General features: G+C 34.7%; 1 protein-coding gene across 1 annotated transcript in view; it reads right to left on the reverse strand.

The window, feature by feature from the left end:
* The window catches only part of LOC128986212 (insulin-degrading enzyme-like), a 146,906-nt gene that overhangs the window by 58,114 nt on the left and 73,879 nt on the right, over window positions 1-14,913 (reverse strand). The window contains 5 exon segments of the mRNA XM_054406431.1: window positions 601-692; window positions 4,558-4,678; window positions 4,808-4,918; window positions 5,390-5,534; window positions 5,907-6,016. Of these exon segments, the coding sequence (XP_054262406.1) occupies window positions 601-692; window positions 4,558-4,678; window positions 4,808-4,918; window positions 5,390-5,534; window positions 5,907-6,016 (579 nt within the window).

Here is a 14,913-nt window from a genome sequence, read left to right on the forward strand (position 1 = left end):
CGGCAAATTGAATATTTACAAAAATACTGACTGAGTTAGAGATAACATTTAACAGTCATCATAAAACTATTATTTTTATGATAAAATAGAATTGGAGAAAGTCGTAAAGAAATAAAAGTGATAAAACTCAACAGTTCTTGGAAGTACTTGAATACAACAATTATTGTCGTGATAAAAAGTTAATGGTTTTGGAACTGCTAATGGGGTTTTTATTGCATCATCACCCTAGTAATAAATTATGAAGATAAACAAACATCTGATAAGACTTTTATGTGCTCGGAACCAACTGTCGTTGACTACGATAGTAAACTGAAAGTAATTTATTATTATAATTAGGCTGTACCGAACCGAATTTGTACTGTATAAAATGCTGTACCGAACCGATGACGGTAATTAAGCTTACCGTTTACCGATTACCGTACCGTACCGACTTTTTCGGTGCACCGCAGACCCCTACTGTAAAGCAATTATTGAATCTACAGCTGATGAAAGAGTCAACATATCACGACCAGCACTTAGTATGATGCCAATACCATTTGCAATGAATTTGTAGATTAAGAAATATTGTCTTGTCAGGCTAAGATCATATGATAAACCTACCTTCATGTCAACGTTTCCATGGACAAGGCATTCAATAAACATTCGAGACAATATCTGAGGAATAAATGCTTCCATACGTTCCAATGTGAGATCTGCAAACAGAAGAAAAACTATTGGTTAAATAAAACAGTTACAACAAAACTCTTGTTACAAAAGCAATCTTAAAGGAACCCACAATATTATAGAAGGGACACATTTTAAACATTGTATTCAGGTATATTATAAGGACAATTGCAGGGCTAGACATTTCATTCAGATGTTCATAAGGTGCCTTTAAACTGCCAAGGAGACAACATTGAGTTATAGATTCAACTACAGGGTGACCACCAGGCCAACCAGAAAAAATTCATGAGTAAAAAAAAAATTACGGGTAGAGCCTGGTTCAGTTCGTACTTTTCATACTAAAATTTCCAAGTCCCGCAATGCTGTAATCGTCCTCATCCGCAGTCACGAAAACTTCATAGTCGTCTCCCTCGGTCACCGAATCATCATCGTCGTCTCCCGCGGTCACGGAAACGCCATCGTCATCACCCGCGGTCACGGAAACGTCATCTTCATGCGCGATTGCGGCAAATTGAAAATTCCCGGTAAAATACAGAATTCAGGCATAATTCCCGATTTTTTCCCGGTTCAAACAAATTACGCATAATTCCTGGTTTTCCCGGTCGGTGGACACCCTGAATTATTAATATCAACTAATATTGGTTTTATATTACCTGTAGTCAGTTCCAAAAACCAATATTAGTCAATATTACAGTTCCGAGGCTACTACAATGAATTTTAATATTGATATGAAACTTTATCATAATGAACTTACAGTAGTAAGGATTTGAAGTAGTAAAATGTAGGCCTATACTGTCCTAAAAAAGCAATCTATATATATAATACGCTGAGCCGATTTTTGTAAACAGAACTCCTCCCTCATTTGTGAACCGATTTTGATGATTAAAGTGTAAGAAAAATGGTCCTGATCTGTAGTTTTGCAAAGTGGTTTTCATTTTTTTAAATCTTTATTAGTTTGGGCAGGATCTTCCATCAAAGTTGGATTTTCACCCATAAGATAAACATGGGGTAATCTAAATATTTATTTGGAAACTTTGTCTCCACTAATTTGAGAGAACGGCTGGGCGTAGAAACTTGGTAGAGGTGTCCAAAGAAAGGTCTTGGTCTGTAGATGAGCCATCAAAAGAAAAACTATGTATATTCCCTTGGGGCTCTGCCCCAGGGCCTTTAAAGTTCCCTTCCCAGATTTGTTTACAAAATGGTCATATGGATAATTTGTCAGCACTTTTTAATGAAACAGCTGTTAATATTTAAATTGTATTTCAAACAACACATATTATAAGGTAACTGAATTTGTCAAATGATGTAAGAGCAATGTTTTTTTTTTTATATTTTAACATCGATTTATTTTTGCATCATGTCATGTTTTGTAATATAACGTTCTATTACGAAATCAGTGGAAAATCGTAATATCACAGTAACACTTAAAACTATTTCTTATCGAGTTAACTTATATCTATTGAACAGGTTGGTGCCTTCCTTTTTTACCACTTTTGCCTATATTTTGTCATATTATTCAAGACAGATCATCATAGACTCATGAGATTATTTTCACACATGTTTCTGTCACTGACATCCGCATGTCATGCAATTGCAGATTTAAAAGCGACCAATTTATCAAAATTATGCTAGAGGGTTATTCATTTGCACAGAAGTACGGTATGATGACCAGCTTGACGAAGGAAAAAATAAAACTTACACAGTTTTAGGGTGGGCCTCCGTTAAAAACGTGCCTTCTCAACAAACAGATATTTTTCTAAAAAAAAGCATAGATTTAATCTTCATAACACTGATGAAATCGTGGAAGTGTTTACGACAAAAGATCCACCAATGCCATTTTAATACTATTTTAAGGTTCCTCCAAAAGCATTCTTCATATATTCCTCCAAAAGAAGAGAAACCAGTAGTAACAATAACTCCTATGACGTACTGTATAAGAAATGTACTTTATAGGTTAGGAGTTAAGGAAAGGCCAATTGGCTGATTAGGATTATTATGTACAAGGATAGGGATCAGCTAGCTTACCTGGTAGATAGAATCCAGATTAGCCTTGATTACACATAAAACACATGACACAACACAGAAAAACTTAATATTTCGTCCCAGTTAGGGACTTCATCAGAAGGGAGAAGAAGAAAGAAAACTGGCAGTCTTCTCCCTTCTGATGAAGTCCCTAACTGGGACGAAATATTAAGTTTTTCTGTGTTGTGTCATGTGTTTTATGTGTAATCAAGGCTAATCTGGACTCTATCTACCAGGTAAGCTAGCTGATCCCTATCCTTGTACATAATAATCCTGTATAAGAAATGTGTTATTCATTGAATGATCAACCGTATTTTGTTACTAACGCAATAGACATTATTGTTTTTACACTTATTTATTACTCATTAAACGTTGCTAAATGCTTAATTTTTTTATAATTTCACTCTATTTATCGCGGTTAGATGAATTAGCGTAAGCCTAAAAGCAACCATAGATTTCGACGGGTTTCACCTAGTTATTGATAATTGATCATCTCATTCTAAGATTACTATATCACCAGTGGCTACATGATCATTGATCATCTCATTCTAAGATTACTATATCACCAGTGGCTACATGATCCATAAAGATTTTGTGCATGCTCACATCCAAACACCAACACTGAATGAACATACAGTACCAAGATTATAAATTTGAATGAGACTTTACAGTTGTACACAGATTATAGGCTTGTATTTAAAAAAAAATATTTGCTTTCTCCACATCAAGCAGATAACAAAATTTATAATGTACCTACATCTGTGTCCAACAGTATAGCAAGAATTAATCAAAAAGTCTTGCCCTGCAGTATATTTACCCAATCTGTATTTGATTCGGATGCATTGCACAACGTCCATGTGTCACGACGTCAAATGATTTAAGTCAGTGTCACGACGTCCAAAATATAATTCTTGAGCTGTCTCACGACGTCCAAAATATAATTCTAGAGCTGTCTCACGACCTCCAATATAAAATATTTGACTGTTGCTCGACATCCAAATATCATCATGTCCAAAAGTACAGTAACTGCAATAAACATAGTCTTTCTACAAGCTTTGGACGTCTAGACGTCAGAAACGGCGCACTTTACACTCTTAAAAAAAGTAGCAGTTGCACCACGTCCATAGCCGCTGCCGATTGCACAACGTCCGATAGCTCAGTGCTATCCCACAACGTCCGATAGCTCAGTGCTATCCCACAACGTCCAGAGTGCCTGCACACTCTGAATACTGTTTTACCGACTGTAGTGCATACTAATCTAACCTAACCTAATCTAGCTTCAGTAGCTTCGCATGCAGGAGCTCTGGACGTCGTGCGACAGTGCTGAGCTATTGGAATTTTTGCAACTGGTAGATGTTTTGGATGTGGTGCTACTGCTAAGTTTTTAATAGTATAAAGTGTGCTGTCACACGATGACCAAAGCTTGTAGAAAGACTATGTTTCTTGCAGTTACTGTAATTTTGGACATGATGAGATTTGGACGTCGTACAACATTCGAATAGTTCGTATTTGATGTCGTGAGACAGCTCAAAAATTATATCTTGGACGTCATGACACTGACTTACATCATTGGATATCGTGATATTTGGACGTTGTGCAACACTCCCTTTGGTTCAGCTAATTTGATTTATTTGACACAGTGGTCATAGCTCTACTCTTTAGAATAAGCAGGTAGTGTTATAACTTATGCCTGCCTTTTTGTTTTATGATTAATTGACAAAACATATGTTTTATTATTTATTATGATTTGGTAAATATTATTGTCCAATTTTGTTGAATACATATCTGTTATATTCAAGTCTATTAATAGTCTTTTTTTGGTCTAGTCAGTCCACTACAGGTGGTTTGTGGTTGCTGGGTGATTTAACATACCTGCCGCTGCAATAAGCAACTCTTCTTTAGTCCAAGCCTGTTCTGCCAGGATCACAGCTAAGAAGTAGACAGCATGTTGGTACGGCTGTTCAGCTTCAAAATTCTTCAAGCCTCTAATGTACTACAACAGCAATGAAGAAAAAAATAATAAACTGGATACAATTTGTTTGACAAATATGTCAAATAACTAACAAGTAATTGTGTAGTGATAAACCACCAAAAATAACAATCAATGATTAAAGGAACTTACGTTTTCTTTGAGGATTTCAAATCGTTTAGGGTCAATCTTGAAGTTAGTCAATTTTTCAATTATTTTGTTGAGTAGCACATGTTGCTTGTTGTTGTATCCTCCAATGCCCAACTGAAATTATACATACTATTGTTAGAAATATAAATGAAAAGTGTTGATAGATAAACTGTTCTGAGAGAAGTATATAGAAACGGACTCCACGAATAAGATCAAACCTAACACAAAACTTCTTTGCAGCCCAAAAAAACTATAATTTTGTTTATTTTTAAGTAAATAGGTAAATACAAAAAAAATTAACAAATTAACATTCAAATCAATAAGGAAATAATATATATATTACTTAGCGATTGAGATGAAACTATTCTGATTCTGACCAAAATATTACTTCGGTAGTTTTAATAGCATCAGAGATTTATTTTTAGTATTAAAAAATATTCTTATACAAAACTTTATTACTGTATTTGACAATTATTATTAATTTTATTTTTAAGCTTAGAAGACATCTTTCTAACAACCTTCTAAATAGAAGAAGTGAACAAACCGAAATGCTATATTCTACTCACTTGATTAGAGTTAGCTTACCACCATGCCGTACTTGGTGTTGGTGAGTTCCCACCTCATGCCAGCTAGCTCAGCCGCATACACATACTCGTTGAGGGCGTCTTTGAACAGCAACACAAACATGTAGGTCATGTTGCAACAGTGAGGGTCCATGTAGGCCAGCGGACTGTCAAACAAATAGTACCAATCATGGAAATCAAATACCAATGAGGTTTATTGTTGCAAAATCAGCTGGTCAGCTGTTGTACTGTTGTATTTGTCACTTCACATTAAATATCATATTAAAAGTTCACTTCTGTGTAAAAATATGTTACGTTTCTTTACCAATTTATTTGTTTTATGATAACTGTATAGGAAAAATATAATGTGCAACTCGAGTGCAAAGTGCAATTGCCTCACTCGAGAAACCATTCCTCACTCGCCTACGGCTCGTGAGTAAGTATTTCTCTCAAGTGAGTCAATTGCTCACTTTGCTCACTAGTTGCACAAATAACTATAGGATACCTAGTTTGAGCAAGAAAATAATGTTTGTCTTTACCTGACAAACTCAAAACTGAGATTAGCCTTGGGGAGCAGGAACTCATCATCTTGCTTGTACCATACTCTGATGAGAGGTGTATCTCTGATGACTGTGGGGTACTGGGTAGGCTGCAACATAAGAACAACACTTAGGAATGAGTAAATAAGTGGGTAAAGAAGTAGGGTGATAAATGTCAAAATACTCTCCCAGAGGGTGGAATTACAAGAAAGAGAAAAGATAACCTACAGGCCACATGCTGTGTCAGGGATTTGATAATGAGAGGATGGATATAGGTCTAATAAATACAAGATCCAGGAAAAGGGAGTTAAGTGCAAAAGTGTGTTATGGCAGCCAGGTTATCAACATGATTGGACCATTTCATAGAAAACCGAAATCATAAATGATTGGTTTCTCGTTAAACTTTAACTGCACACTTTATTATATCCTTAATTGTTACTATCTCTTTCCTCATGATCCACTTATATTTTCTATTCCATCTTCTCTTTTGCTGATGCCCGATAGTGTGTAGCTTGTAGGTTCTTACCTATTGGTTATCATCTATGGCTATCAGTGGGAATTATTTTTTATTTCTATTTTTCTGGAGAGAACATGCTAGAGTGCTAAACACACGTTACATCGGCTCTTACCTCTTTAGTGTTTAACGTGAGTGATTTGTCGTAAATTTCTGGATACGTTTACTAAAAAACACTGTTCTACTATACTCACGATAATTGAGTGTATTTAATAGTTTTGTGAACTTATTCTCGCGTATCTAAAGTGCCTAATTTCAGAAGTGGGGTTAGGGTTTTTCTACGTGACCATTCGTCTATACGGTGCCGCCATCTGGTAGTCAAGCGTCATGTCGCCGCCACCACCGGACAACTCAAACACTGTAAGTGCCCGTGCGCAAAGTGTAAGTGATTATCAAGCATTGGATAAGAAACTCTATCTAATTATTTCACAACTTGGTGAGGTTAAATCGGACAGCAACACAATCAAGGGTGATGTTATTCAAATTAAGAAGGGCCTACAAGAGTTTAAGGATGACTTGAGTCGCAGCACTGAATTTCGTTTTGATGAGATTAAGGATATTAAAACAAAACTCTGAGAAAATGATAATAAATTTAGTGAACATCACAAAAACATCAATCTTCTGTAAAGTGAAAACAATAAACTTAAGGCTGAAGTTCGCTTTTTTAAAAAGAAAATAAATGCAGCAGATCAATATTCTAGGGCGAACTGTTTGGAAATACAGGGAGTACCGGAGAGTAAATATGAAGATGTTCTGGATCTGGTGAGAAGAGTTGCAGGTGTTCTCTTCAGCCTTGGATGATAGACACAGCGCACCGTTTAGCTCCCAACAAAAAGGACAATATCACTAGGAATATCATCGTCAAGGTCAAGCAACTTATGCTTTTTTGTAATTTACATAATGTAGTAAAAAAAAAAAATATATTCTAAACTGTGATAATAGGACTCGTGATTTAGTGTTAAGTAATATTGATTATTATCAATATGGGTGTTAAGGAAGAACATCCCGTAGTAAAAAAAGACAAGTATCACCCTCCATTAGGTATTGACTTTGAATTATTGATAAAAAAAACAACTAATTAGTTGTAATAATCAAGGGGGAAAATTTTACAATTTTAAGAATGTGGATTATTTAAGCTGTACACTGGTGTAAAGTATATTGAGTGGGATTCTGTACATAGTTGTTCAAATGTAGATTTAGCAGTTGATAATTTTTATAGTAGGTTATATTAAGCCCTAGATTCAAATGTCCCATTGCCTAAGAATCATAAACAAAAATATCCTATTTGGTATTCTCCTGTTAGGATTAAATTAATTAAAGACAGAGAAAAGGCGAGAAGGAAATGAAAGAAATATATAGATAAGTGTTTTGCAGAGGAATATAAGGAATTGCGTTGTCAGTCCAAACGTAGTATTAAGACATTTTACTTAAAATATTTGAACGACATTGAAAATACTATTAAGGTAAATCCTAATTCATTTTGGAGTATTATTATGGGGCTAAGATCGAGTGATAGTCGTGTGGCTGCGATGACTCTGGACGGGGAGGAGGTGGAGGGGAGCGTTGCGATAACGGAGGCATTTGCTACTCACTTCCAATCTGTTAAAGTTCCCACACATCTTGATAATGAGGAGTTGTATCGCCAGACGGTCTGCTCACCTGTCCATGCACACTTTGGTTGTCTCGCATTTGAATTCAATTCAATTCAATTCAAATATCTTTATTCATTTTTATGTACATTGTACAATAAATAGTGTCAAAATAATTACAATAAAAATAGTGTCAAAATAGTTGAACAGGATAAAAAACAGCAAAACATGAGGAATGGTTATAAAAACAACAAATACATTTTACAAAATCTTCAATTGCTAAAAGACCTGGATAAACCAGTGGCTTGGAGTGATGTGGGTTTAAAATTCCATTCCGATAAATTTTTTGTTGTCAGATACACCAGATAATGCTGTTAACTTCCAATATTCCATGTATGGTGATTTACTGGGTAGTCGCAGTAGTGTCACAGATTTTGGTGTTACAATTGATAACAAGTTGTCTTTTTCTAATCATGTAATCGAGTCTTGTAGATCAGTGTATCAAATTCTTGGCATCATATTTAGATCAGGAAGTTTTATAACAAACATTTAAAGCCTCAAACTTTATTATTGCACCCTAGTACGGCCTAAACATGAGTTTGGAGCAACTGTGTGGTATCCTCATCAAACCTATCTTGTCGAGATGATTGAGCAAATAAATATCAAATTCCTCAGATATCTAGGGGCTCAATCACCCATCAACACGATGATGAGACTAAATAATTCAATATCGAACAACATTGATATTTTTAACTCGAGCCTAGCCTCTTATAAAAAATCTTTAGTCTCACATAATGGTTACTGTTATTTATTTCTCTCACCTTCATCAGTTATCAGTTATCGTGTGTCTCATGGTTTGCTTCCTATATTATTTATATGTGTTATTCTTAGTCACTCTTATTTGTTACTTATTGCTACAATTATTTATTGTTGTTGTTATTTAAGTCTCCCGGGATTGCGGTAAAGTCATTGTCATCATCCAATATTGCGATCGCGGCAAAATCATCTTCTGCGGCCATGCAAACATCATCATTGAATCCCGCAGTCACGGAAACGTCTTCGTCGTCGTCCACAATCGCGGCATAATCATGCAGTGTTGGGGAAGCTACTTTTAAAATGTAGCTAGCTACAACTACTGCTACATTTCCAAAAAAGTAGCTTAGCTACAGCTACAGTTCCGAGAAAGTAGCTAGCTACAACTACAGCTACAATGAAATGTAGCTATAGCTACAATTTTAGCTACTTTTCCAACGACGTTACTTTTATTCCACGCACATTAGGTAAATGTAAAATTAATTGCAACTATATAAACCTAACATTACAACAACAGAACCAAAATAAGTTAGTTGGGTGTTCCATCATATTTAGTACTTATTTTTAAATATTGCATTATTTTTAAGCATCTTACATGTAAATTTTCAGAGGACATACAACCAAACTATATTTTAAAACCCATTTTATTTCTTTAATATACATTCATTTATAGATGTCTTTTATCAACTATTAAAAACAATAAAACTGTAAAACGATTATTTAAAAATATTTTTTTGTGTTACAGAGCCTAGCCTACTGAAATTGGAGTTAATTGCCTTTCTTTATTTGTAATGTTAAAAACGACATTGCTATAACTTTTAACTTTAACCATAGTAATATGTTACTTGTTCTATGAATAACACTTTTCAATGTCAAGAAATCGTCCTTTGTCATTAAGCATAGGTCAAATTGTGCTTCAACAAACGTTGGTGCAGAAAACAGTATTCGGCAACTTATCCTGAAATCGGCTTTTAATTTAAACATGTTGAAAATTGTTAAGTAAAAATAACATTTAGGCGTACTTGGCTTTGTAACAAGTTGGCTATAGTAGGCTTGTTCTTACAAGGACTAAACAGATATATTCCTATTAATTGAACTTGGTATTCGTATTAATCCAATAGCATAGCCTAGGAATAGTCCTTGTCAAGAGCTGTTAGCAGGAGCAAACTACTGTATGCTACTTTTTCAATGCACATTTCATGCTATGGAGATTTTTTTGTTACAATTATTATGTATTCTAGGCATATATTAAATCTTATCAGGGAATTTCCTCTTCGTTCATTTAGTAAACCTTTGAAAAATCTTTGTAATCTAACCAAGGAAGGGCTTGTGATGATGAATATGGGCTAGTTCCTCTCAGTATTTAAAGGTTGACACAGGTGTTCCTCAAGGTTCAATTTTTGGTCCAACTATGTTTACAATATATGTTAATGATTTACCAGTAGCTTTAAGTAATGTTTGTGTATCGCCATACATGTACGCTGATGACCTTGCAGTTCAGATAAGTTGCTCAAATGATGATTTAGCGAATCAGATTCTCAATAATATCAACATGACTGTTGAGGACTGGACGGCTGCAAATTTTCTGTGTCTCAACAAGAAGAAAACTCAAATCCTCAAATTTAACCTAAGTTCTTGTTCTCACTACACACCTGAAGAGGTTAAATTTCTAGGTATAGTTCTGCAACCTAACATTAAATGGAATAATCATGTTGTCAGTGTGTGCAAAAAAGTGTGTAAAGGTATTTTTATGATTAGACGTCTCAGGTTGATTTTGATGTTCTGATGTCAATATACTTTGCTCACATTCAGAGTCACCTATCGTATGGAATTGTAGTGTGGGGATGTGACAGCAGCGTTAAAAAATTACTGATTTTGCAGAAGAAAGCTTTAAGAATCATTTGTAAAGTAATAAGAAAAACTCACTGTAAACCTTTGTTTAGAAAACTTGGTGTGCTAACTGTACCTTCATTATACTTACTGGATTCTTTGTTGTACATTAAAGAAAATCTTAATAATATTCCTGCCAACAATTCAGTACATTCATACTTTACCAGACAGAGCCATTTTATCAGAATTCACCAATGTAATTATCAGACTACCATTAAATCTACTTTTGAATTAGGTAAGAAAATCTTTAATTTGCTGCCACATAATGTAAAATGCTTAGATGATAAAAAATTCAAAGTGCATTTGAAATCTCTTTTGATAGAATTAAGTGTGTATGATGATGATGAATTTATCACTTACAGTATTTAAGGTGTCCAGTTTTGTAAATAGAAATTTATTGTAAAATATGACGATGCCATACGTATGTTTTGTATGTTTTACGGCAATAAATGATTTGATTTGAACCACAATCAACAGCTGAAGCCAAAGGTTGATAGACCAGCTTTTTCATTATTTTAAGGTTTAGCGTTGGTTTCCAGTAAAACCCAAGCTTAAACTAAATTGATACAAAAAAGAAATCAAATTGATTAATAATTTCCCTGTCAATCACTTGCAAGCATTCAATAGCTTCTCTTGCCACCGGTAACGTTTAAACGTCGTCTGCATCTAACGATTTTATTTTATCTGACAGTAATCATAGAGTAGCAAATGAAGGAAATGAGAGCCAAAAATGTGGATAACACTCAGATAATGGCCTCCATGTCCACGCAACGTTGTAATAGGTAATGAAACGACTGTGACCAGCTGTATGAAGCCAAGAAAGTAGGCCTAATTTTCTTGAAAATCTCAGTTTGAAAAAGGTTGTGAGAAATATCACTATCTCAATTGATAATGTAGTGAGAAAAGTAGCTAAAATTCCGTTACTACTACTTTAAAGATGTAGCTAGTTAAAGCTAAAGCTACAAAATCTTAAAAGTAGCGTAGCTACAGCTAAGCTACTGTAGCGTCGCTACTTGTAGCGCGCTACTTCCCAACACTGTAATCATGAACATCTCTTGCAGCCATGTAGATGTCATCGTCGTCTTCCGGGATCGTAGTAACATAATCGTCGTCATCCGCGATTGCGATGGCAGCCAAATCATCATCCGCGGCCCTGTAAACATCATCATTGACTCCCGCAGTCACGGAAACGTCATCATCGTCTCCCGTGATTGCGGCAAAATCATGAACATCTCCTGCGGCCTTGTAGACAATATCATGAATTCCCGCGGTCACAGAAACATCTTCGTCATCGTCCACGATTGCGGCATAATCATGAGCATCTCTTGTGGCCATAGAAACGTCACCGTCGTCTCCCAGGATCGCGGTAACGTCATTGTTGTCATCCGTGATCGCGATTGGGGCAAAATCATCTCCCGCGGTCACGGAAACGTCATCGTTGTTTTGCACGATCGCAGCAATAACAGTTATTTTCCGGTATTATTGGTACCAAAGGTACCGGTACCAACATTTCACCATCGGTTCTCGGTTCCGGTTCGTTGCCAAGAACCGGCAGAACCGACATTTGACATGAAGTACCGACCCATCACTTCTCTTAAGTATAAAAACCTCACACTTGCAATAGCATTATTAGTTACATCATGATAAATACATAATTTATCTGTTATTGGCATTAGTAGGCCTACAACTTTACATAAGAATTATTTTTAATAGGGCCTAAATAGTAATAGACTAAGCAACATGACAAGTGGAAAACTCATTGAAGAAAATATGTTGTGTAAACTGATTTACTATAAAACTCAAAAACAGTAATTAACACACACATTGCTTATGATATAATTAATTAGTAAGTAAGGACTGAAAAAATTGCATGTCATGTCATACAGTAGTGTATAGATAGACCTACTGCAAGAGATTAAAATCTAAAAACAACTGATTTTGTTAGCTAATAAATGAAAAGAATTAAAAATCCATAAACTAAAGTCAAACAATATCACTATTAATTAGGTACACAAAAAGGAACTCTTAACTACTACATAGAAGGTTATATTAAATCAAGAGAAAAGAAAATTAAATGCCAACTTGGCAACATAAGCAGAGCCACTAACGCCCTAATTAGCAACACAAGTACATGTTTTTAAACTGTAAGTCAATGTTTTTGAAACTGCAGGGTCTTTTTCTCGGAAGGAATGGTAGTAGGATGTAAACAAAAAACCACGAATCACTCTCACCAGCCAGGCCAGGGGGCACTCAAGGTCATAGACCCTCCCCCTCCCCTCTTACACCAACTGGTTGCTCAAATTGCTGACAAAATTGTATAACCAAACAAGGAAGTAGAGACAAATATATATATTTCTTTATTAAAAAACATAATAAAACAGTTACAGATTATTTTCAGAAATTAATTCATGGTAGTTTGTGTCTTGTAAATATTTTATTTGATCTTCCAGTGTTGGGGAAGCTACATTTAAAATGTAGCTAGCTACAACTACTGCTACATTTCCGAAAAAGTAGCTTAGCTACAGCGACAGCTACAGATCCGAAAAAGTAGCTAGCTACAACTACAGCTACAATGAAATGTAGCTACAGCTACAATTTTAGCTACTTTTCCAAAGACGTTACTTTTTATTCCACGCACATTAGGTAAATGTAAAATCAATTGCAACTATATTTTTATTGAATAAACATTTAAACAAAAAATGACAGTATTGTATCTAACATTACTTGGAAAACAAATTATTCCTAGATTGTATTTAATTTGTTGGCATTATAAACCTAAAATTACAACAACAGAACCAAATAGTTGGGTGTCCCATCATATTTAGTACTTATTTTTAAATATTGCATTATTTTTAAGCATCTTATATGTAAATTTCATTAAGTTCAAAGGACATACAACAAAACTATATTTTAAAAGCGCATTTTATTTCTTTAACATTCATTTATTCATTTATAGATGTCTTATATCAACAATTAAGACCAATAAAACTGTAAAACGATTATTTAAAAATACTTTTTTGTGTTACAGAGCCTAGCCTACTAAAATTGGAGTTAATGCCTTTCTTTACTTTTTATGTTAAAAACGACATTGCTATAACTTTTAACCATAGTGATAAGTTACTTGTTCTATGAATAACACTTTTCAATGTCAAGAAATCGTCCTTTATTGTCATTATGCATAGGGAAAATTGTGCTTCAACCTAGTTGGTACAGAAAACAGTATTCAGCAACTTAAGTTATCCTGAAATCGGCTTTTGATTTAAACATGTTGAAATTTGTAAAGTAAAAATAACATGTAGACATACTTGGCTATGTAACAAGTTGGCTATAGTAGGCTTGTTCTTGCAAAGGCCTAAACAGATATATTCCTAATAATTGAACTTGGAACTTGGTATTCGTCTTAACCCATAGCATAGCCTAGGAATAGTCCTATACAAGAGCTGTTAGCAGGAGTAAACTATGCTATTTTTTCAATCAAAAAAACTTATTATATGGCAAAAATTAAGTTTCATGTTATATGGAGATTTTTTCGTTACAATTATCATGTAGTCTAGGCATATCTTAAATCTCATCAGGTAATTTCCTCTTTGTTAATTTAGTAAACCTTTGAACAATCTTCATAATCTAACCAAGGAAGGGCTTGTGATGATGAACCACAATCAACAGCTGAAGCTAGACCAGCTTTCTCATTATTTTAAGGTTTAGCGTTGGTTTCCATTAAAACCCAAATTGAAACACTACCAATATAATAAAGAAACTAAATTGATTACTAATTTCCCTGTCAATCACTTGCAAGCATTCTATAGCTTCTCTTGTCACCGGTAACGTGGTAACGTTTAAACATCGTCTGCAACTAGCGATTTTATTTTATCTGACAGTAATCATAGAGTAGTAAATTAAGGAAATGAGAGCCAAAAATGTGGATAACACTCATTTAATGGCCTCCATGTCCACACAACGTTGTAATAGGGAATGAAACGGCTGCAACCAGCTGTATGAAGCCAAGAAAGTAGGCTTAATTTTTTTGAAAATCTCAGTTTGAAAGAGGTTGTTTCACGTAAGGTTGAGGTTATGATAAAAATCACTATCTCAAACAATGTTAATGTAGCGAGAAAAGTAGCTAAAGATCCGCTACAACTACTTTAAAAATGTAGCTAGCTACAGCTAAAGCTACAAAATCTTAAAAGTAGCGTAGCTACAG

This window comes from Macrosteles quadrilineatus, unplaced genomic scaffold (genome assembly GCF_028750875.1).
Source record: "Macrosteles quadrilineatus isolate MER2022 unplaced genomic scaffold, UCM_ALF_1.0 Scaffold_2__2_contigs__length_208266976, whole genome shotgun sequence".
NCBI classification, from domain to species: domain Eukaryota; kingdom Metazoa; phylum Arthropoda; class Insecta; order Hemiptera; family Cicadellidae; genus Macrosteles; species Macrosteles quadrilineatus.